This window comes from Globicephala melas, chromosome 10 (genome assembly GCF_963455315.2).
Source record: "Globicephala melas chromosome 10, mGloMel1.2, whole genome shotgun sequence".
NCBI classification, from domain to species: Eukaryota; Metazoa; Chordata; class Mammalia; order Artiodactyla; family Delphinidae; genus Globicephala; species Globicephala melas.
The window spans coordinates 90,411,570-90,437,188 of record NC_083323.1 but is presented as its reverse complement, the minus strand read 5'-3'; the positions used below and the strand labels follow the sequence as shown (position 1 = coordinate 90,437,188).

General features: G+C 40.8%; 1 protein-coding gene across 3 annotated transcripts in view; it reads left to right on the top strand.

Annotated features, from left to right (window-relative positions):
• The window catches only part of PTPRO (protein tyrosine phosphatase receptor type O), a 231,335-nt gene that overhangs the window by 195,840 nt on the left and 9,876 nt on the right, over positions 1 to 25,619 (top strand). For all 3 annotated transcript variants that reach the window (XM_060306114.1, XM_060306115.1, XM_030841319.2), the window contains 8 exons: positions 1,465 to 1,500; positions 4,666 to 4,747; positions 14,842 to 14,932; positions 17,026 to 17,102; positions 17,930 to 18,064; positions 18,294 to 18,416; positions 23,102 to 23,256; positions 25,364 to 25,499. In XM_060306114.1, the coding sequence (XP_060162097.1) occupies positions 1,465 to 1,500; positions 4,666 to 4,747; positions 14,842 to 14,932; positions 17,026 to 17,102; positions 17,930 to 18,064; positions 18,294 to 18,416; positions 23,102 to 23,256; positions 25,364 to 25,499 (835 nt within the window). The remainder of the gene's footprint in view (positions 1 to 1,464; positions 1,501 to 4,665; positions 4,748 to 14,841; positions 14,933 to 17,025; positions 17,103 to 17,929; positions 18,065 to 18,293; positions 18,417 to 23,101; positions 23,257 to 25,363; positions 25,500 to 25,619) is intronic.

Genomic DNA, 25,619 nt, shown 5'->3' with positions numbered 1-25,619 from the left:
ACCTCTAAATCCCAAGTATGGAAAACCAAGAGAGGATGAGGGAGAAAAAATAGGACAAGAACTATTAAAATGTACTGTCTTCACTCAGAATTGAGAAGAAAGAAAAACTATCTGAAACTAGAAAAGGAAAACCGGGTACACCACTTGCCTTTATGGATATTTCCTTTGCTGCATTACTTCCTCTCCACCCACAAGTGCCATTTCCCCAGTGGGATCCCTCAGGAGCCCAAGTCTAATATCAAATCCTTAATTGTATCATTAGAAAAAATTGTGAGGATGACATAACAAAGATGTGTTGTTTCAATTCAATTAAATAAGCATTTATTGGCCACCTGCTAGTGTTCCATTAACTGTGCTCAGCTCTGGGGGACAAAGGACAGTCTAGCAAGGAGCACATATACAGCTGATGGTCAGACCACGTAAGAAATACTCATGAACCAAGTGCTATGAAAGCCCGAAGGAAGTAGTGCTTCGTTCCGCTAAAGGCTTTCCAGAAATGCGGCTACCCAAGCATTCCTAGTTTTCAATATAAATAAATATTTTGGCACATAAGAGTACTCAGATCACACCTGGCTATTTACTATCGATTGTTTATGTTCTGAAAGTCTGGGTGCTTCCGTCACTATTTCAAGACCTTTGAAAATTACTTATAAAAATTGTCACACTCAATCATGTATCAATATCATTTATATAAGACAATCTAAACACAATAATGAAGCCCTTCAGCAGATACTATCTTAGCATTAGCTAACTTAGGTCAGTTATCTTACGTGTTGGTAGAAAATAGTTCCCCTTTTAATAAAAACCCTAAAAATATAATAAACTGAAACATACGTTAGTATTACATGTGTCTGAGCTAGCAGACTAGCAATGAATTCAGAACAAGCAGGTAATAGGTATAGTTCCTCAGATAGCTGAAAAACTAGTTCAAAACTGAGTAAGAACAACGCCGTAATAGAATACATGACACGTGACAACACTGATAGCACAAATTCACATTCCCGATGAAAATGTCCGAAAAGGTTATTTTATTCCTTAATTTAAAAAGCATTATGTCCATCCTCCCTCCACCAGTTCTCACCTTTATTCCCCGATTCTTTCCTTTTGCCTGTAGAATCTGGAGTATTTAGACAGGAAATACTTTATATATTTACAAAGCACTTCAGCAACTTAATCACCAGGAGCAAGAAATTATATTTCTAGAATTCAGCTTTTTGGCAAATCTAGAACATAAAGTGTAGGTATGGCCCAGAAATCTAACAGAGTTTTAAAACATGAATCTGGAATTTTTATCATTATCTTCTCATTTAAGGGGAAGTAATTAAACAAACATGAGGTATGTTTAATAAAAATTAAATAAAATGGCAGTGCCTGATGTAATTATTTAAAGTTCTTCAAGTTTAATCATTTTGTTAATCAGTTCTTTTGTCCAGATAAATTTGCCTCTCTTTTCTTAATTCACAGGAGTAAAAATGGTTTAAAAAAGAGGAAACTGACTAAGTAAGTTTTTCTTACTATTTCATTTAAAAATATTCTTTATAATGATCTTCACTTTCCAAACTGAAAAGTTTGCTGTCTTTAAATAGAAGGGATGCTTAAGAAAGAGGCAAATGCATATTAAAATAGCTAAGCTATTATGCGTAGGTGTGTTTACACATATGGATGGCAGTGACCACCAAGAAAGTGTACCAAGAGAAACCATGTCAGGAATAAGGAAAATTCTCACCACGTGAAATCTGAAAAGGAATGGGTTGTTAGGAATTATAAGTCTTACAGAAGGAAGTCTACTATTCTAAATCTATAAGGAATCTAATGTTTAGCTACATCGAAGTAGTACAAAAACCTTTGACATTTTGTATCTTCAAATTTCGTGCTTATTGCAGGGAAAGGCTGTTACTCTGTTTGATGTTGTAACAAATACTTGGATAAATGCTGTCTCAGGAAATCTTTATAATAAACAGAAAAGGATAATTACTTTAGCTAACCTGTGGTTTCACTTATCTACTGAACTGTTACGTCATAAGAGTTATAATTCTGATGGGTGAAAATGAACAGTCAGTTGATTTCAAAAGCCTAATTAGAGTATCACCTCCAGGCCTTTAGTTAAAAACTCTTCATATAAAGAGTGGATCATTCCTATAAATAGAGTTCATTCTTGATACTTGCCTGGGATAGAATATTGGTGAATTCATTAAGGAGGCAGTTAGGGGTCCCAGCCAAATCTATGGTATCTGTGCTAATGGAATACATAACACAAGAGAAAAATTGATGCAAAAGATTTCTCTTCAGCTTTGAGTGACATATAATATTTTGGCACATATAGGTGACAGAATAATTTTTTCCTAAATCTATTTCAAATCAGTACGGATTCTATTGGCATATATCAAGTGATGCAGGAGAGACGAGACCAGCCAAAGCAGAGGAGAGGTGCTGTCAGCCCAAAGGAATGATTTGACAGAAACGGAAAGACTTTCTTGCCCAAAATTATTAGTGGGTTGTTAAGTGAAGTACAGAGGCATAGACTAGAGCAGTTAGAGGACACGGTCTTGGGACCAAAAGGGAGCCCAAGACCCAAGCAGAGAGAAGAAGCAGGATGTGGACCAAAGTTTGAGTGGAGCGTAGACATGGTGGAACCTGCCCACAAGCCAAAACCTCGAGTCAAACCAGCTTCCGCCTTCCCTCTTCTCATTTTCCTTCTCATCCTCCCTCCTTCTCTACAAACCTTTTTTTTTTTTTCCAGTTTCTAGCGTATTGTTATTGATAAAAGTAGAGAATGGTAAACTTTGTCTGTGAAGTAGACCTACGATGGAGAAATGGCAGTGGATCTGGGTATCAAGCAGTGGATAAGCTTCTACAAGCCGTTTTTGAGGGACCCCTCCCATCTTTCCATTTACTTTCTCTTTACCTTTTCTCTTTCACTCCAAATGCCCCCCCACTGCCACCACCGTGCTCCTTGGCTCTCCTTGCCCCTTGCCCCTTACCCCTTACCCTCGCCCCTTACCACAGTAAGCCCTTACCTCGCCCCTCCTTTCCTCACCTCCTCTCCCTCTAAACCTTTGTCCCACTGATAGATCTCTGCTCCTTCCCAGTTTTCTTTCTCTTCTCCTTACCATTCTCCTCCTCTCCCTGATGTTCATTCTTCTACTTCCTGGGTCCTTCCTCTGACTCTCTTTCCCCTCTCCATCCTGCTTTTGTTTTTTCTAACCCCATTTTCCTCTTAATGAGATGAGAACCAGCATCATCAAGTCCAACTTTAAGGTCAACGCACTGCCAAGACAGCAGGGAAGGATCACCCCACCCCGCCCCCGTTTAGCTGTTTCTTCTGGAAGGGTGGCAAAGTTGAATGGAAAAGCTTTTAACCAGGAGTCCTTCTCCTGCTTCTACCCAGGGTCCTCCAGCTTAGTAGCCCTGAGATCTTGAACTACTCATTTGACTGTCTCAGCCTGGGCTCTCTGTGGAGTTCCATCTGGAGTGTGGGGCTAATGTTGTCCATGTCTACCTTAACCATCAACCCAGCAAGATGACGCATAAGAGTATTTAGGGTGTCTTAAGGGTACAAGGCATTCATGTTATCATTATTAAGTAAAACCATTAAAATTTGAATGTATTATCTGGGAGGTATAATACCCTCAAAAATCAACTAAAATCTTAACATAATCTATCAGGTTAGCTAATCGACAACTTTGAACAAATATCTATCATATACTTTGTATTTGCTAATAGGGCATAAGACCACAGATAGATGATATAAGCAGAGTAATTTGCAGCAAGATGAAGGGAAAGGTCAACTCTGTGGACCCTGTCAAGGTGGAAAGGCTTGGGTTAGGTGACAGTGCGGCATCCTGAAGAAGCTCAGGGAACAGGTTGGCACGGGTAGGCTCTAGAAGAGATAAGCAGCTAGAGAAAACCACAGGAAATAAAACCGAATTCTTATTCAAAAAAAAACAAAAAACAAGGAAGAAGGTGAGCACTTCTGCTACTGATACAGAAACATAAACTCAGATGTGTTACTTGATTGTCCTGAACCATTTTGCTATGCAAGACTCTGAACACAACTCTGAGAGAGAGAGGGAGAGAGAGAGAGAGAGAGAGCGCTCTGAGAGCTCCCTGGAGAAATGTTTCCTGCCAGGACACTGCAGTGCAGCACAATTCCTTACACTTGTAAAGCTGTTTAAACTTCCGTGTTTCTGTAATCTGTAACATACTGTGTGTCAACCTTGTGATGTAGGTATCACTCTGATTTTTCATAGATGAGCATGTTAAGTCTCAGAAGAGTTAGGTAAATAAAGTAAAACTATAATTCGAACAGGTCTTCAGACTAATCCTTTGTTTTTTTCCATAAACTGGAGTTTTCTAGAAACAACACATATATCTGTGAGTGTATGAGTGTGTGTATATGTAATATTTTACTGCTAAAGTAAAAGCCAATTAAAAATCTAGAGGTTTCTCCTATCCTCAAGGAAGTTTAATATATAGGGCTCTCTTTTTAATTATAATATATTAGCGACTGGTAACTTTAACCAAAAAACAAACAGTGCTAACCTCTGAGAAGTAAGAAGAAAAATTGCAAGAAAATTGTTCATGTTTGAGAAGTATGGTGTTAAATGCTATATGACACCTATCAACAGGATTTTTAAAACATACCTTTCTTTGTATTTGACAAAGCCCAGTGCAACTGGATGACTTTGACGCCTACATCAAGGATATGGCCAAAGACTCTGACTATAAATTTTCTCTTCAATTTGAGGTGAGTGAGTAAAGTTTTTCCTACCCTCTGTGGGCAGGGGAATTGGCAGCCTTGTACCAGTGTCATTCCCCTCCTCACTAGGCAGTGCTGGTGGTGTGGTTCATAATGGACCGGATGGTAACTGGGCTTGGGGGTACCTAATGTGCTGGTTCAGAGCCAGGATGTCAACCCTTAGTTAGGAAGTCAGGGTTTGGGTGGCACGAATGAAAGAAAGAAGAGAAGAGATACAGGTACTGGGGGTGCTGGGGAGAACAAACATGGTAACAGGAGAAGTTTTCAATGGTAACATTGAAAACCAGGGGGATGGAAAGTGCAGGGAGAAAGCAAGCTGAGGATTGAGACCTGGAACAATTTCTCTTTCACGGGATTTTTAGTGTGTTTCTCATGCCACTTAGGACACAGTAAGGGTGGATGATGGATGAATTGGACCCCTTTGTCTCCTGAGCATATAAGAGCCTGGTGTCTCTTTTGCTGTAGGACTCTTGGCATTCTACTGCACATGTCTTTGTGAGGTTTTGTTTTCTTTTCTCGGAGAAACTGGAGAAAGAGAATTACACATGCTTTGGGTAAAAGAGGAATAAAATTGGCAACATCTTTTTCTGAAGCACACATATTTCTTTGATTCCGAGAACATGTGTCAGAGTAGATGGAAAAGGGTCTAGGATCTCAGTAGTGTGAGGGATATAACTGGTCCTCAGGTTTTCTTCCCACACATTTCACAGCTCAGAACACAGTCTGGATAGCTTCCCATTCTTCAGGCTTCCAGCAAGGCTCAAGGAGACCAGGGAGAAGGGAAAGATAAAGTGACTTTTCTAAATTATGTCATTTTTTTTTAAAGCCGCTTAGCTGCTTTTCCTGTGAGACACCAGGTGGTAGAATGTAGCTGCTCTCTCCTCATTATCCATATTCATTTCTTCTTTCCTCACATCAGCCAAGGACAGCTTTGTTCTGCAAGAATCAGCAGGAATCCTGGTACGGATATCCATTCTAACTGGGCATTTAAGGATGAGAAAGATCTTATACATTATCAAATACAAAGCCCCCAAACTATCACCTGTGTCATGAGAAATGCCACATAAAGCCTGGCTCAGTCATCCATTGTACGCAGGTGCATGAGAAGTTATAAATGCTACACCAAATGCTATAGCTCGAAGAACAGAAACTCAATTTGAAATGGAGATCTATGGTGAGGATGGCATTTCAGAAGAGTATACCAACGAAAGGAGGACGCTTTTTATAAGAAAACATAAGCCCAAACTCAGAAGAAAATAAATATCTAGATAATTCTGATAAAAATTATATTGTAGTTACACCTTCTATTTTTTACCTTTTTTTTTTTTTTTTTTTTGCGGTACGCGGGCCTCTCACTGCTGTGGCCTTTCCCGTTGCGGAGCACAGGCTCCGGACGCGCAGGCTCAGCGGCCATGGCTCACGGGCCCAGCCGCTCCACGGCACGTGGGATCTTCCCGGACCGGGGCACGAACCTGTGTCCCCTGCATCAGCAGGCGGACTCTCAACCACTGCGCTACCAGGGAAGCCCAGCCACAGTCTCTTAATTCCTACCAGATGATATGACCTTGGTGGAACAGCCAGGATCACTGCCTCTCCTGGAAGGATTAAGAGTACCCCCAGTTCATGTCATCAAACCCCATTGTAACTATTACTGTGCTTCTGAATTGCATCATTATAAAAAGAAATTCAGTGAATCGTTTTCTGGTAAAAATAAAATATTTTTTTCAGTTGTGAATGACAGAAATACAATTCAAACTAGTTTAGACCAAAGAAGAAGGGAGTTTGTTCAAAGGATAACTAAGGTATCTCATATAAGCAAAGGAAAGGTTGAATAGCTAAACCAGGAGGAGAGCAGGGAAGCAGCTCAGTCTCAGGAATGGCTGGAATCAGGGGCCACACACCTGAAGAGACCCCCTCTTTTTATTTCTCATTTCTACTTCTCTCTTTGTCTTGGCCTCACTTTCTTTGGCTGCAAACCAACCTCTTTCTCATAGTGGAAAATGCGACCGCAATCAGCCTCGGAGTATCACACCTATGGCTGCCAAAGGGAGTCCTTGACTGTCTTTCTTGTTTGTAGTTTAAAAAATAACAGGGGAGGATTCTGATTGGCTGGCATGGCTAATGATGTCTGCTCACACTGTCTGCAGCCTGGGAGGGCAGAATTACGGAAGAAAAGGACAGTTCTTATTGGTACCATGTGGATAAACCAGAAACCAAGAGCATTATACCCAAAGAGAGGACCACGCAATAAGTGATTAGATCTGAGCTTCAGCTGCTTCAAAAATGTGAAAAGTTGAATGGTCAATTTTATGACTAAATATTCAGTTTACAATATGCTGAGGGCTTCTATATATTCAAGGTATAAATGAACACATGCAAGCTTATTTCATAGGATTTATAACGCAGATAGGAATGTACCAAACTGAGAGTCCAAAAACCTGGATCCTCACTACTGCTTTGCCACTAATTAATATAGGAAAAAATCAGTTTCTCATCACCTCAGTTTCTTCATCTCTAGAATGGGTAAGTTGAACACAAAGTGGTTCTCAGCTAGACCTGTACCAGGCAGTGCCCTAGGGGGAGTTTGGGGGTGTGTGGTCATCCTAATGGCTTGGGAGTAGTATTTAACAGGGAAAGGGACAGCAATGTTAAGTGTTCTGCAATGAGTGGGACAGTCTCACACAATAAAGAATTGTCCCAAGCCAGTGGTATTCCATGGAGAGACACTGGACTAAATTGGGGACAAGGTTACATTTATAATTCTTACATATTAGTCAGGGTTCTCTAGAGAAACAGAACCGTTAGGAGACATATACATTTTATATATATATATATATATATATATATACACACACACACACATTTATACATATATATACACATATATAATATATGTTAATTATATCATTATATAATTATATTATATGATTATTATATAATTATATTTTATAATATGAAGATCCTATATATGATAATACAATAGAAGATAGAAGCTGATAGATAGATAGATAGATAGATAGATAGATGGAGAGATTTATTTGAAGGAATTGGCTCACACAGCTGTGGCAGCTGGCAAGTCTGAAATCTATAGGGTACCCAGGGACGAGCTGATGTTGCCACTCAAGTCCAAAGGCAATCTGGAAGTAGAATTCCTTCCTCCTCAGGAGACCTCAGTCTTTTAAGGCCTTCAACTGAGTGATGAGGTCCACTCACATTATGGAAGGTAATCTGCTTTCTCAAGTCTACTGGTTTAAATGTTAATTACAGCTAAAAAAATACCTTCATCCAACATCTAGACTGATGTTTGACCAAGGAACTTGGCGCTATGAGTAGCCAAGTTGACTCATGAAATCAGCCATCACTCCATGACCTGAAGACATGTTTAGTAATTTTTGTTTATTTTAAGGATATTTTTTCATATCCCTTTGTTCTTAGAACATCATTGGTCAAATATGTAATTTATTTGGTGCCAATCCTGATGTTGTATCTCTGCTCTGGTGAGAAAATACAAATTACTCTCCAGAAGTCTGTTTTAAATCACAGGCTCAGACTGTAGGTTTTGGACTAACATTTGCTTAAGCAGTGACCTAGTGGTCTGACTCACTTCCTTTTTCATTTGACAGCCTCCCAGGAATTGCCAACCTCCAACTCCACCCAACCGCACATCCTCAGGTTCAGTGTCAGAGTAACCCCATCTATTTTCAAAGACCCATTGTACTTTCATACCTGACTTCAGGGTGAATGTCAAACCTTTCACGTGGCAGCCCTCAAATTTTCCTGAACTTGATAATTAATGGAGGCTTAAGAAAAAAAAAATGTTTCTTGCTCTAATGGGACCCCAAGAGGGTATAGAGATGGCTGAATCAATTGGGCTAGCTAAATTCAGTATCGGATAGTTATTTGTTCTGTTTCTATTAATGCTTAATACCTGTATTCATGTTGACACTGACATGGAAAGATCACACTCATATTGAGACATTATGTCATTTATAAACATCATGCAAATTGAAACTGTCTGGATTTACATGTATTACCAGTACCAGTCATACATGAAGCTCCACGAGTTGCTAATTTGCATTCACTGAATAAATTCCTTTTTCACTCTGTATCTGATTTCAGATCTGTTGGAAAGATTGATTATCCTTCTGATGAAAATATACATCTTTTCTTAAGGAGGTTTGGGACTCGGGGATTAGATTCAATTTCTCATTTCTATTGTCTCATGTTGAGAACGTTTCAAAAAGCCAGAATTTAGAGTTTGGAATCTCAGATCCCATAAGACATAGCACATATCGTTAATTTTGCCATTAATTTCTGTACTTTGTGTTTGATCAGGATGCTAGGAAAGCCCTCACTACCTTTGTTTGGAGATGTGGCTGCATAGGTTAGAACAAAACTATATCACTTGCCACATAGTTCATAGGAGATGATCTTTGATTTCTGGTAGTAGCTCCCATTTGTAGCTGTTTTTATTTTTATTTTAAACCTTAACTATTTATTTATTTATTCTTTTCTTGGCTGCGTTAGGTCTTCATTGCTGTGCACGGGCTTTCCCTAGTTGCGGGGAGCGGGGGTTACTCTTCGCTGCAGTGCGTGGGCTTCTCATTGCAGTGCCTTCTTTTGTTGTGGAACATGGGTTCTAGGCATGAGGGCTTCAGTAGTTGTGGCATGTGGGCTCAGGAGTTGTGGCTCACGGGCTTAGCTGTCCCGTGGCATGCGGGATCTTCCCAGACCAGGGATCGAACCTGTGTCCCCTGCATTGGCAGGCAGATTCTTAACACTGCACCACTAGGGAAGTCACTGTAGCTGTTTTTATTTGCGTTTCAGTCCAGTTCCCTGGAGATCTACCTGCAGCATTGCTGAAATAAGTCAACTCATACGCTCTACAGCAGTTCTTACAGAAGGGGTCTTACTTTTTTCCCAGACCTGAGTTTCCTCTGCTCTCATTCCTCATTGCCTAAGGTTTGGTCTCTGTTTCCAAGTGCCTGTACTAGTAATTTGTCTAGTGATTGGAACGTTACCCATCCTGGAGCCCAGGGCCCTACTAGCTATTGCTAGACGGTCCTGAGGTTGACATCCTTCTTACCCAGTATTACATCAGGTGTCCAAGTTTCCCATTCTTCCTTCAGAGTACCTGTTATAGGTGTCGGAGCCCTAATTGCGTAGTTCCCCAGAATGTGAACTTATTTGGAAATAGAGACATTGCAGATGTAATTAAGATGAGGTCATCCTGGAGTTGGGTGGGCTCTTAATCCAATATGTCTAGGGTCTTATGAAAAGATAGCCATGTGAAGACACAGAGACAAAGAGAGAGAATCCCATGTGATGACAAAGGCAGAGATTGGAGTCATGCACCTGCAAGTGAAGGAAAACCAAAGATTGCCAACAAACCATCAGAAGCTAGGAAGAGGTGTGCCCCTGTAGGTTACAGAGGGCATATGTCCCTGCTGACACCTTGATTTCGGATTTCAAGCCTTCATTATTATAAGATGATAAATTCCTGTTAAGCCAGCAGTCCCCAACCTTTTTGGCACCAGGGACCAGTTTCGTGGAAGACAATTTTTCCACGGCCTGGGGGTGGGAGTGGGGGTGGGGATGGTTCAGGCAGTAATGGGAGCGACGGGGAGCGGCAGATGAAGCTTTGCTCGCTCGCTGGCCCGCCGCTCACTTCCTGCTGTGCGGCCCGGTTCCTAGCAGGCCGTGGCCTGGTACCGGTCCGTGGCCCAGGGGTTGGGGACCCCTGTGTTAAGCCACCCAGTTTGTGGCACTTTGTCATGACAGCCCTAGGGAACTAATACAGAACATCACTAAATACCTTGCTCTAAATCCTTTCTTCTCCCTTTGTGTTTACCTGAAAAGTAACCAGCCATTGTCCTATCCCATTGGACCTTTCACTGGCCACAACACAGGTCACATTGTTTCTCCTGACTTGTCCTGTAGTCTAGTCATCTACCTCATCTGATTCTAATGTCCAACCTCATCCGAAAGTAAACAACAAATGCTTATCACCTGTTGACATTGTTACAGACTCTAAAGCCAGAATACAGCTTGTGCTCTTCCGAGAAGATGTGGTACATGTTACGGAACGAAGGTATACCCCACCTTCCCAAATTCATATGTTGAAGTCCAAGCCCCAGTGTGATGGTATAATTGGAGATGGGGTCTTTGGGAAGTGGTTAGGGTTAGATGAGGTCATGAGGATAGGGCCCTCATGATGAAATTAGTGCCCTTATAAGAAAAGACACTAGAGACCTTGCTTTCTCTTCTCCCCAACCCCACCACGTACACACAAAGAAGAGATCATCTGAGCACACAGTAATACGGTGGCCATCTACAAACCAAGAGAAGCCTCATAATGAAAGCTACCTTGCCAGTACCTGATTCTTGGATGTCCTAGCTTCCAGAACTATGAGGAATAAATTTCTGTTTCATCCACCCAGCCTAAGGTATGTTGCTATGGCAACCCAGGCATACAGTGCGTGCGTTTGTGCCCCACTTTTCAAGACCGTATGCTTCAGACACAGCCAACACAACACGTACTGCCATTGGCTTCAGTGACTGTATCGGTTTCCTAGGGCACTGCCACAACAAATTACCATAATCTTGGTGACTTAAAACAACAGAATTGTACTCTCGCACAATTCTAGAGGCCAGATGTCCAAAATTAAAGCGTTCGCAAGGCCATGTTCCCCCTTTGAAGGCTCTAGGGGAGAATCCTTCTTTGCCTCTCTGGTGGCCCTGGGCGTCTTTGGCTTATAGCTGTGTAGCTCTAATCAATGCCTCATCCTCATATGGCTTCTCCTCTTCTCTCGTTTATAAGGACACTTGTCATTAGACTTAGAGGCCACCCAGATAATACAGGATGATCTTATGATTCTTAATTACACCTGCAAAGACTCTTTTTTCCTAATAAGATCACATTCACAGGTTCTGGGGGTTCCGACATGGACATATCTTTGGAAGGATCATCATTCAACACTATGGATGACTATGTAACCTAGAAAAAACCCCACAATGATAAGTTATATTAGAAAAAAACCTGGCAAAACAAAATTCAAAAGTGACTTACGTTGGTTTCAGGCCATCACCTCATACTTCGCCTTCATGAAGACTGAAGCCTCTGGAGTTTCCATGTGGTTGGAAAAAAAATAACTGCAAAGCTACTGGGCTGGAAACTTAGTATTTGATTTTCCACTTAGTGACAGGCTGAATTACAAAAGATTGCAAGGCATTTTGTGTATACGTGCCATTCCTGCTTTGCTACAATTTAACTTTGGCAATTTACATTTACAGTATTCAGCCAATTAAGTCACTCTTAGCAACTTAGGGCATTTACAGCAGGGAGGCAACACACAATTAAAGTCCTATCAGTTAGTCAGCTTCCATATGTGCTCCAGCTCTCAGCCTCAATCTGTTTCCACAGTTTCTTTTGGTACCGGAGGGCTTTTCCTGTGGCTTATCCGTCTGTCCTCAAAGTGGGGCTTTACTGGGGGAGAGTTGTTCAGTTAGCACAAATGGCAAAGGAGGGAGAAATTATGGAGTCAGGCAAAGCTAAACAAACAAAGAATCATAATGGAAGCATTTCACAATCACGATCAATAGTGCTGCATTAATATTTATTGAGTTTAATCATTCCATTTGATAGCCACTATATACCAGTGAGGTATGGAAAAATTATTAGCCTTATCTTACAGATAATTAAACTGATGTTAACGAGAGTTGAGATACTTTTTCAAGACCCTGCAGTTTATAAGCGGTCCACCAAAATAAGCCAGATGTTTTGACAAACTATCTATAAAGACACTCCCCGAAGGAGGTAGATTTCCAAAATATTTTAAGCAATGGAAGCATCATTTAAGTACACTTATAGCTGCCAAGAGGAGCTAACCTAAAAATAACACTGATTTGGTTGAAGTTTGCTAAAAATAAATTTTGTTTCTTATAAGAATAATATAATCAGTCTTTGACAACCCTTTAAAATGGAAAAAACAGTTATAAAGGAAAAATGACAAGCTTCTGTTTAAGGGCATTTGGCAAGCAAGGATTTTGCCCGAGATGAAAAAAAACTTCTAAATTTGTAAACTGAAGATCAAAGTCAGCATAGTTGGTCTTTTTTTTTTTTTAACATCTTTATTGGGGTATAATTGCTTTACAGTGGTGTGTTAGTTTCTGTTTATAACAAAGTGACTCAGTTATACATATACATATGTTCCCATATCTCTTCCCTCTTGCATCTCTCTCCCTCCCACCCTCCTTATCCCACCCCTCTAGGTGGTCACAAAGCACCGAGCTGATATCCCTGTGCTATGCGGCTGCTTCCCACTACTACCTTACGTTTGGTAGTGTATATATGTCCATGCCTCTCTTAAGATTGACTTCGACTTGGGCCAAGAGCTCGCAATTTTGTGAGCTTGGATAGCCAACAGTGATGAGAAATCAAAGGAAGAGAGAAATCTAGACAATTAGATCAGTTCATCCATGTTGACTGCAGCTTGCATTCCAATGCCATTAAACACACACACGCTAAACTACCAAAGAACTTCTATGTGGACGTAGCAGACATCCCAAGAACTGGGTGTCTACAACATTTGCTTTGCACGGGCACTTGAATCAAGACACTGAACGCACACACACCAAAAAAATTCCCTGCTCAATCTCTCAAAACATCATCAAATGTTTCCAACTCCCTTCAAAACTCTTTCAAAGACTTTCCAAAGTTCTTCCCCCAGAGAAGTATTCCTCCAGCTTATGATTCTTTAAGGTAATAATTGGGAGGAATCATGAAGAATAGCATCCCATACATGTAAATTAAATTTCCAGCAAGTTGTGTCTCTACTTGTTCACTTAATAGTCTTACAGAAAAATGCATACTATATATGTAACCCCATTCCTAGATGGTTAGACAGACCGTTTACTAATATTGCCCTCGGATTTGTATGGGATTTGCTGCATTGGTCATGCGCTGCACAATTCCAGGGAGCACCATTTACGTAGACCACAGAATAACTGATGCCCCCGGAGAAATCCAGGTGGCTTGACTCCAACCCCTATTTCCTATCAGACACATGTCATAGAAGCTTAGAAACCCCCTTTTCCAGTAACATAGATTTTCTGAAGTATCTTTGTTGTCTGTTTATATAAAAATTGCTTTATCGGTGCACCTTCTGATAATAGAATTTATGAGTAATGATACACACAAACAGATACTTGGATATTCCTATTTTCATGGAAGGGTTTGCCTATCCACTACTGCGTCATCCTTATTTTGGGGGTTTATTACCAGATTTTAGTGACTGTCAATCCTATATCTTGTAACGTGGAGAATGTGCCCTACTTCTTGTTCCTCACTCTCTCCTTTTCTACCTTCTCAAAAGCTCATCGCCTTCAGGAGAAATACCTACAATTCCTCATAGAATAGGAAATATTTATGCAAACTGCATACATTTCAGTTACCTTGTACCTCCAAAAATCTGAAACCTACTTCTGTTTTCAAATTCTCCATACTCCTGAGTGTACTGCACATAATTCTTACCTTCTCCAAGTGATCACTTAGCTATCCAAGGTCTTCATGTATTACATCAGTCAGCTATTACTGCAATAATGCTATATAGGAAACGACCTCAAAACCTCAGTGACCTACAACACTTATTTTTCTCACTTGTGGCTCTGTGGGACAGAGGAGATCATTCTACTTCAGGCTGTGGGTCAGAGTCAGGTCTGTTCCATGTGTCTTCTCATTCTGGGACCAGTAGCTTTCCTGGGCATGTTCTTTGCAAGCAGACGGCAGAAGCACAAGAGAGCAAACCAGGCTGAGCAAACACATTTAAAGCTTCTGATTGGACGTGAGTTCTACCCAACGTCACTGGCCAAAAGCAAGGTGGCAACAGTAGGATGGAGAAGTACACTCTGCCCCAAAAGGGAGCCACTGTGACAGCGTAAAGCAAAGGGGGTGTGATAATTGTGATCATTCTATTAGAGGCAGGAAGTGAAGAATAATCCAGTATGAGCAATAAACCGATGTGAACAAGAATGCAATCCATACCATGTATGGGAATCTCAAATCTATTCTCTGTCATTTACAGGAGTTGAAGTTGATTGGACTGGATATTCCACACTTCGCTGCAGACCTTCCACTGAACCGATGTAAAAATCGCTACACAAACATCCTACCATGTAAGATTGTCAATAATGCCGATCCTACTCATGTCTTCCAAAGGCTGAAGGGCTGTTACTGAAGAGTAATCAGTTTCAGGGACCTCTGGCCAGACCCAGTAACGGTCTGTTATCTTCAAAGCCATCTCTGTGATTGCATTGATCACATTGGTGTTTGATGTCATTAGATCCTGTCATATGGAGGAAAATTTATTAATTATGCTTTTAAATAAATTGTATCTGAACAGAAAAGACCGACCATTTGGCTTTTTGGAGATCAAAAAGTATTCGCCAAATTAGGGGCAAGATAATCTGTGCTCATAATCTATTTTCGGTCAATTCATTGACAATGGAAGGAGGCAAATGGAAAGGGAGGCAAGGTGTGAAAAAAACCTCTCCTCTTACTTCTGGCAAATTCTGCCATTCCTTAGCATCTTGTAATAAAAGCAACATTCAAAGAACAAAATAATGCCATTTGCAGTGACACGAATGGACCTAGAACTTGTCATACTGAGTGAAGTAAGTCAGACACAGAAAGACAAATATCATATGATATCACTTACATGTGGAATCTAAAAAATAGGGTACAAATGAACTTATTTACAAAACAGAAATAGAGTCACAGATGTAGAAAACAAACTTGTGGTTACCAAGGGATAAGAGGGGGAGGGATAAATTGGGAGATTGAGACTGACATATACACGCTACTATATATAAAATAGATAACTAATAGGGACCTATGGTATAGCACAGGGAACTCTACTCAGTACTCTGTAATGGCCTATATGGGAAAAGAATCTAAAAAAAAAGAGTGAATATATGTATATGTATAACTGGTTCACTTTGCTGTACAGCAGAAACTAACACAACACTGTAAATCAACTATACTCCAATACATTTTTTTTTAAAAAAGCAACAAAGAAAAAGTAATATAAAGTACTTACAGGACAATTAAAATACCTTCCAATATAGATTTAACTTTCCTCTCTGCTACACTCTAGGGGGAGCTGGGAAAGAAGGGAAAAGTGCAAAGCTCTAGAAAAAGAACTCCCTCCTTTAAAAAGGTTCTTGACAAAATTAAATAGTATTATCATTACATACACATTTCAGGATTTACTTTTTTCATGTGAAGTCCGTTTACAAAAAGACCATCAACTCCATCTTCTCTTCTCAAGGCTTCCCAAAAGTAGTGAATTCTCTGGATGTCCCTGAGTGAAATGGAAATCTTGTGTTTAGGCTACATTCTATGGCCTTCCACGCAACCTACCAAATATTTAAGTTCCTGTACATATTCTCCACGATCCCCCAAAAACCTGGAGACCACTCTTTCAAGGACAGGAGGGCTGAGGGGAGGAAATATTGGTGGGGAGATGTTTATATATTTATTTAAACCAGAAGCTAAGATTGAGATAGGCTAAAATATTGAGCTAAAATAAATTTTATCTACCTAGCCTATCACTGACCGATTTGACTTGGCACTGAGTACAGCTATTGGGTACAGAATTGTCCTGACAAGTCTTCCTTCCACTCTGATTTTTTTTTTTTCTGGTTCATTTGTTTTGTTTTATATCTGTTAATCCCGAACTCCTAATTTATCCCTCCCCACCCATTTCCCCTTTGGTAACCATAAGTTTGTTTTCTTTTTGTGAGTCTGTTTCTGTTTTGTAAACAAGTTCATTTGTATCTTTTTTTTTTTTTAGATTCTACATATAAGTGATATCACATGATATTTGTCTTTGTCTGACTTACTTCACTTAGTAAAATAATCTCTGGGTCCATCCATGTTACTACAAATGGCATTATTTCATTCTTTTTTATGGCTGAGTGATATTCCATTGTGTACATATACCACATCTTCTTTATCCATTCTTATGTTGATGGACACTTAGGTTGCTTCCATGTCTTGGCTACTGTAAATAGTGCTGCCGTGAACATTGGGGTGCGTGTATCTTTTTGAATTAGAGTTTTCATTTTTCTGGATATATGCCCAGGAATGGGATTGCAGGACCATATGGTAACTCTATTTTCAGTTCTTAAGGAACCTTCATACTGTTCTTCATAGTGGCTGCACCCTTCCACTCTGACTTTAATATTTTTCTCCTTATGCTTTACAGATGACTTTAGCCGAGTGAGATTAATCTCCATGAATGAAGAGGAAGGTGCAGACTACATCAATGCCAACTACATTCCTGTAAGTAATCAAAATTAAAAATTTTAAAAATCAGGCATCCAAATTCTAACCCAGCCAGAGGAAGACTATTAGGGTTTCAGGGATGTGTCAAACAGTTCAATAGAGAGCCATTCTCCACTAAGCACTCCAACTCTAAAGAACAGTTTCCATTATTCCATTTTAGAATAAAGAATAGGGAAAAAGGGCTTCCCTGGTGGCGCAGTGGTTGAGAGTCCGCCTGCCGATGCAGGGGACGCGGGTTCGTGCCCCGGCCGGGAAGATCCCACATGCCGCGGAGCGGCTGGGCCCGTGAGCCATGGCCGCTGAGCCTGCGCGTCCGGAGCCTGTGCTCCGCAACGGGAGAGGCCACAGCAGTGAGAGGCCCACGTACCGAAAAAAAAAAAAAAAAGAATAGGGAAAAAAAGAAGCCCAGAGACTAGTAATATACAAATTTCTCTGAAAAAGATTAGTGAAATTGAAAGTAGATCATTATACTAAAGATCATCTTTCTTGTGCTTAAATGTCAGTGTCAGCAACCAAACTCAAAGGGCTCCACCTGAGCACCTGTGCTTTTAAAATGTATCTGTAAAGACAGTGGTTGTTATTGTAAAGACGTGTGGGTGTGATTTCTAGGCTCCCCCCTCCCCAGAATGTGTCCAATCGTATGGATTTATACAGTCAGCTACTATGACTGCCTCCTTGATGAAAAAAGGAGAAAACATTTCATACATGCATGATCCCTTGCCATTTTAATCCCAGTAAATTTTCAGTTTTTTCTCATTTGTGTGAAACGGCATTTGGTGTTGACTGTAGCTCCTTAGGTGACAACTTTGTCACTTACCTTCCAGGGATACAACTCACCCCAGGAGTATGTTGCCACACAGGGGCCTCTGCCTGAAACCAGAAATGACTTTTGGAAGATGGTCCTACAACAGAAGTCTCAGATTATTGTCATGCTCACTCAGTGTAATGAGAAAAGGCGGGTAAGTGCCTAGTGGGGTCAGCCCCACTTAGCAGCGAAGCCTGTACCAGCCACTGCCATGGATTAAATGCCTACTGTCTATTGGAAACCATTCCACTTGCTTCATTCTTCATCCTCACAATAATCCTATACAATGCTTCAGAGGCAAGTCATTCGCTTTCCCTAAATGAGTACAGACTATTTCCTCCCTAGCCTGTTTGTTTTAAAAGGTTGTGCTATTGTCCCCTCAGGTGAAATGTGACCATTACTGGCCATTCACGGAAGAACCCATAGCTTATGGAGACATCACAGTGGAGATGATCTCAGAAGAAGGGCAGGATGCCTGGGCCTGTAGACACTTCCGGATCAACTATGTAAGTCACAGAGTGTGGGTTCCGGAGCTGTTCCCATGCTGAGGGAAGCCCCAGGGTCAGGAGACCAATCCCCCTTCATGGGAGACCATGAGCACCTCAGACTTGTCAACATGGCTTCCTCCAAGAGGAAAATCCCAAGTGTAATGTGCTTGTTTCCTAACTCCTCGAGAATGGTGTGGATTAAATACTTATCCTGGAGAGCCCGAGGAGATGGAATCAGAAGGCTACACCGTTCCATCTCAGATTTCAGCCAGGGTCATAGAAGACACGGTGACCCACTGCTCACCAGGCGTGGCTGAGGAGAGAAGTGTTGTCATACTTACATTAACCATATATGGGTATATTTAGGATATACAAGCACCTGCATTATAAATTAAAATTTAGTTTTAGATGTAGTGGTTTGGGTTTTATTTCGCTTTGTTGGGCTTTGTCCCTTACTTTTTTGTAGTTTGGTTTTTATTATCTCTAAGTTACTTCTGGACCTTAGTAATCATGGTTTCCTAGCTCTTTTGAAATGCTATTGAATTCTGATTGTTAGAATGTCAGAAAAGTCTATTTTTTCCTGTAAGGACTGCTACATCTCTGCTGACAGGCAGGCTAAGTTTTACTAGTATTCTCCCCTAAACATGGTCTCTGTTGAGGACAAACTTAATACTAAAGTCCTCATTAAAATGTGCTTCTCTGCTTAGAAACAACATTTTCTCACAGTGTAGATCAGAGGATGAACAAAAGACCCTGCTTCGTGAAGTCCATGAGCTAAGAATGAATTTTACCTTTGTAAAAGTTGGAAAAAATTAAAAGAAGAATAATATTTCACATGAAATATTATATGGACATTAAAAAATTCCAATTTCAATGCCCATAAATAGCATTTTATTGAAACATAGCCACAGATTTGTTTACTGATTTCCTATGACTCTTTCTATGCTACATCAAGCTTGAATAGTTGCCACAGAGACTGTATGATCCACAAAATCTAAAATATTTACTATCTGCCCTTTACAGAAAATGCTTGATGACCTTAACATAGGCAATGGAAACAAGGATCGTTCATTATCAGTGCAACCCAAGCACTCATTAACTCGCCATTTATTGATATTTACAAGAAGCAAATCACTTCTTAACCACTACTAGTTAACAATGGCTTTTGCTACATTGAGAATTTAGGCAAATCCCAGTGTAACTGTTAACAGACTGCTCCAGGCTGTTCCACCTCTCTGAAATGCCCATCTCCTCCTGTTCCTCAAGCACACTCCTACTCAGAATTTCAGCTCAAGTGTTAGCTCCTTTATCAAGCCTTCCCTAGTCTCAAAAGACCTTTCTCCCTTTCCTCTCCTGCTCTAGTTTCATATATATCACTCCATCACTGTGCACCATACATGGTTATAATTCTCTCATTTCATGTCTGCCTTCCCATCTCCCCCCACCCCATGTACTGTAATGGACTCAAGTATCCTGTTTTAATAATCCTTGTAATCCTAACCCTTAGCCACTTAATAAGTCTTCATGGCATTAATAAATCAGTGAATGAATGAATGTTTTCAAAAATAATAAATCACTTAGAAAACATCAACAGACTTAGCCATCAGAGAAAATGTTTGACAATCTCAATTCCATGTGAACTCTCCTTTCTTTCTTGGATATTTTACCCAGGAAGCAGGTATAAACTGCTATACAAATACAGAGTAAATCTTTCCCTAGGTTTTGCATCTGGGAGAAAAAAGTTGCAAAGCAAAAATAAGGTCTGTTCCCTTGACTGGGAGAAGTGACATCGATCACTGTGTGATCAATACTATGTCCTTGTCCTTGGTCTTAAATAATAACTTTTCAATGACAACCACGTGAAGGGCTTGAAACATAGGAATAAAAACGCTGAATAGTAGACGTTTCTGGTTTTTATACAGTAGTTGCAAGCATCTGATCCCAGAGCGCCCCCTTTTGGCCATAAACAAGTTGAATCTAAATTTTAAGCTCCTGCAATGAAGGTTAAATTACCAAAGAACATTGTGCTGTGCCGATGAATACCTTTTTCTATTTTTTTCATTTTTTGCTTATATACTTCTTTATTCCCTCCATGTTGATATGTGGAAATTTTCAGAGTACAACCAGATAAAATTACACAAGTGAGGAAATCAGAGTATGAGAAATGTTGGAATGGTTAAGTAAGATGTAACCAGCAGGGTTTTCTCATTTAATAGGAAAGGAGGAAAATGACTATAACGCAAAATTTGTCACTTTCCAGTACTTGAAACTTGGCATGAAATGAGTAAGAACTGGAGACTAAAAACCAGGAAAAACCTGTTTGTTCCCATTACTTGTGCCTCGCTATTCAGCTGACAGGAATCACCCATCTGATACAAGACCTCTGCCCTGCAGCTGCAGAGAGACTAATCACAATTTAAAGCCTTCTTATTTTTGAACCACCTTGCATATTTTAGCTGGATACATTTTCAGATACATTTTAGAATATATGTATTCTAATATAGTTATATATATAGGTATATATATGTATGTATGCATGTATATGTATATATTCTGTCAATGAAAATAACCAGTAAACAATCTACAATAGGAATATTTATTTGAACCAAACTGAGGACTATAGCCTTGAAGACAGCCTCTCAGGTAACTCTCAAGAACTGCCCTAGAGAAGTATGATTTTCAGCACAGTTTTCTATCTTGTCAGAACAAAGAATATTAAACAAGTCAGGGATACATTCCTTCAAGATTTCAAAGAAAACCCAGATCAGCACACACACAGCAAGCCAGTATGGCTCTGACACCTGGGAAGGGATTCTTACCACGGAAGGAGGACCAGCATGGGCATCCCAGGAAGAGGGGCATTTATCTTTATTCTCAACATGGACATTCTTTACTTCCGGCCAATGCGCCCTTTTCTTTAATAATTAAAGCAAGTGTACAATGTATGTTTGATAGGCCACAAACAGGCCATTCTGGTTAGCATAAAATTCAAGTTAACTCATGTATAACCCAGAATGGTTTCCCGTACTTCAATATGTAAACATTTCTTTTATCAAAACACACATATCCTACAATGTATGAGTCTTGTGCTCAGCCTGTGATCCGCATTTGGAAAGAGCGAGCATTTTCGTGAATTTTTCTGGGCAACCAAAGTTATCTGGGGATAGAGTATCCTTAAATCCTCCGGGTGTTGAGTAATTCATTCATTCTGCACAATTTATTATGCTTGAGTTACTTTCTTGCCATACTTCCTGAGGACAGCATTGAGGTTGGCCAGCATCTTTGTAGATTTCATGTTCCACCTGTCGAAGACAAAGCCCTTGAACTCGCTCATAGAGAGAGACATTGCGTATGGCTGGGGACATGTGGCCTTAGGCCAAGGAGACAGTGGGTCTAGTTGAAGTGCTGACATTTATATTTATACAAATATTATTATATTTGTATTTATACATTTATTTATATTTCTAATTTCGACCTCACCCAAGACCAGTGACACTTTGAAATTCATTTCTCTCTAATACCTGAAAACCTAAACTTTAACTCCAAACTCATAGCCAGACCAAATTCTTCCAAAGTATGATATAGTATTCTATCTCCTGAGTGGATTCTAGGGTCTTAGCAAATTTGAGGGGTGAGGGATGCATTAGATCTTTGTGAGGCTTGGATTTGGAATATTTCTGATAGTTGATAGCAAAACTTTATGCTTATCAATTAGTAGGGACTTAAAGAAGTAAATCTTGGAGGACGCACATCCTAGCTGATATTTACGCAGGTCAGAGGGAACAACAATATATTTGGTACACGGGTTCATATGAATGGGAAAATATACAAAACATACCCATTTACTGGGATTCCCAGAACCACCCATTGAAATGCACTGAGCTGGATGACAGCCAAGTGGTAGTAATTATGCTGTAGTAGTGATGAGGATATCTAACAGATACCACCCTTCACAAACACAATCACACTTAGTCTCCGCAACAACCCTTGTTAAAGATATCATGAGACCATTTTCGAATGAGAGAACACTGGTATTCAGCGAGTTTGTCTTCGTCTTCCCCTAGCATCCGATCCCAAGACACGGATTGTTATATAGGGGATTTTTTGAAAGTGTAATGTTGGGTAAAATCTGTCCAGGAACAAAGGAAGCAGGATAGGACAGGAGAGTTGTCCCATCTTGACTTTTTGTGCCCCAGTATCGATCACTCATTAGCTGCAGGCTGCCCTCAGCCTGAGAACGCCATCTCTTAGGCACTTCCCAGCAAGGTAGCTCCCTTCAGTGGGAGACGCCTGTGAAGAGTGGGGTGCAGCTAGATGCTATTAGCAGCATCAGGGAAAGGGGGTGCAACAGCCTGGCCCAGTGGACCCAAGCGGGTCACCAACAGAATCTTTCAGTATTTAATTCATCGCCCAGAGCTGATGTAACTTCTAAATGGCAGAGCCGGGATGCAAACCCTGATCTGCTTGAGCTCTTATCGCTACAGAGGCATAGATTAGCCTATTTATCCTACTATCTGAAGCTTTATACAATTAGTATTTTTTTTTCAGGGCCTGCTTTGTGCCAGACACAATGCTGAGAGCTGGAAAGGGAGATCTACTGACCAGGAGTGAAATGTGGCTTTACCGTCGCTTGTGAGCTGCTTCCGAGGCCTGAGCCATCCTGACGGGGGACTGAGAGGTTAACACTTGTTTTTCTCCTACAGGCTGACGAGATGCAGGATGTGATGCATTTTAACTACACTGCGTGGCCTGATCACGGGGTGCCCACGGCCAATGCTGCAGAAAGCATCCTGCAGTTCGTACACATGGTCCGACGGCAAGCGACCAAGAGCAAAGGCCCCATGATCGTGCACTGCAGGTAACCTCATCAAATGCCTTGTCGGTTAGAAATCATGGAGGAAGTTGCCCCCCATTAAACCACTGATCAAACTGAATGAACAGTTAAATGAATTATGATTTTTTTAAATGTACGATTAACTGAAGTCTTATTAGATACATGATTTATATCCTGTAGTATATGAGATTAATAATATTATTGCCATTATCAGATTAAAAAAAAAAAACAAACCTAAGGAGTAGAAAGATTAAGGGAGTCACAAAAGTTCACGCACCCAGAAAATGAAGGAGTTAGTATTCAAATCTAGGCGCACCGGTCTCCAAAGGCCAGGCTTTTAAGCACCAGGTGATGGTACCCTATCCTATCAAGGATTCTGTGGGGTTTATAACAGAGCCAAATACAAAGTCAAATTAAAACTAGCCCATCACAACCCAGAGTAATATAAATAGACATAAAACGCAAGTTGAAGGAAAGGTGAAATAAAAACATTCAGCTCATGAAGATAAACATATTTGCTAGGTTTCCCTTCCAGATTATCTCTAAATTTCCAGATGGTGCAGACAAAAGGGGCTATATGATCTACTGCATTACCAAAAATCAAGGACCATGCTAATCCCTTACAGAAAGAGTTATCTTTGAATTTAAGCTTTCTTTCCTACCATGTGAACAAAGTTCCATCAAAACCCAGCAGTGTCAAAAAAAAAAAAAAAACAGCAGTGTGACGTAATGTCGTTGTGACGTGTTTATGCAGCCTCAGAAGAGCCGGGGATGTAAATGCACTCCTGTTGTGTATCAGCAGTAGAAGCGGAATAAAGCTGTCAGAGGAGGCCTTGGCAGCCAATAATCCTGGATCTAGTACCTTGGTCTGTGAACTAGAATGGCTAAGGGTGTGTGTGTGTGTGTGTGTGTGTGTGTGTGTGTGTGTGTGTGTGTGTGAGATAGAGAGAGAGAGAGAGAGAGAGAGAGAGAATGTGTCTCCCTGGAAAGAAACTACCAAGGTTCTGATTAGGGAGACTACCCTTGCTGCCAGTCATTCCCAGGTCAAAAGTTTTGCTTCACCAGATGAAATTATCTCATCTCAAAATGGTTCTTTCCAAGAGCAGAAAATAAAGCTGCTCGACCCTCGGGTCAAACACATGGACTCCTTTCACGCACGTAGCAGGGTAGCAGGTATAGTTCTGGATGTGACTTTGCAAGTGTTCACCCAGACACAGAACGTTTTATCTGAGAAGATAAGTCCTAAGAGGGAAGAATTGTCTGGTAGAAGAAGCAAACCACGGCTCTGAACTCATGGTTTTTCCTGTTGGATTTCTCTCCCAGCAAATCCCACATGTAAATTGGTTTTGATTTCTATTTCCTCATATTCCCTCATAATCCGGAGTTCACTTCAGTCTGTGAGTGATTGGAGGAAAAGGACGGCTGACTTTAGCTGTAACCCTGGGGACTGTGATGGAGAATAGGTCAGCCCATATCACTCCACTTCCCTCTATGCTCTGAGCCCTGGGATTTGGGGACTGGGAGAGACTGGGTCCAAATATTAAATCTGATTTTGAGGCAACTATCTGGGAGAATGAAGCAGACTAGCACCCACTAGCACGGCGGATGCACTTTAAGGAAGGTCTGAGACAATGAACTTGACCTAGGGCTGAAGATGCACAAATTACCAAGGCCCCAGCCCTAGAACTAGGGTGTGGACATCTCAACTAAACTTTCTAGCTGGGTGTGAGGGCTTAACTCTGAGGCTACTCGGAAGACTGGAATTGTTTACGTTTATCAGCTCCCTGGGGGGCCAGACCTGACTGTCCAGGAGGCTCCACATGGAATCCTTACTTTCCTAAGGAACAGAAACCCTGGGGGGCGGGATGGGCAGGTGTGGCCAAGGCAGACCCACAGCTCTCTAAGAGAGGTAGCAGTGGTAGAACTGTGATGTTAGGAGACACATCAACCACAGCTGCATACTCAAACAACAGTTAAGGGGGAAATATTGTCAGTTTAGTCTTTTTTTTCAATGATGCTACATGTAGTTTTGGTGTGTTTTTAGTTTTTGGTTTTGGTCTTTTTTCATCGCCAATTTGTTTCCAACGGTGTAGAAGCGCTAAGTGATGTGCTGTCGGAACCTCTTTTTCAGTGCTGGAGTCGGTCGGACAGGAACATTCATTGCCCTGGACAGGCTCTTGCAGCACATTCGGGATCATGAGTTTGTGGACATCCTAGGGCTGGTGTCAGAAATGCGGTCATACCGGATGTCTATGGTACAGACCGAGGTAGGAACATAATCACAGGTATTTTTAAATTTGCCCTTGACTGAAAAACTTCCCATTATTCAATGGCATATGTCAAAACCATTGTCTTGATTTTTTTTTTTTTTGCATCTGCCGTTCCCA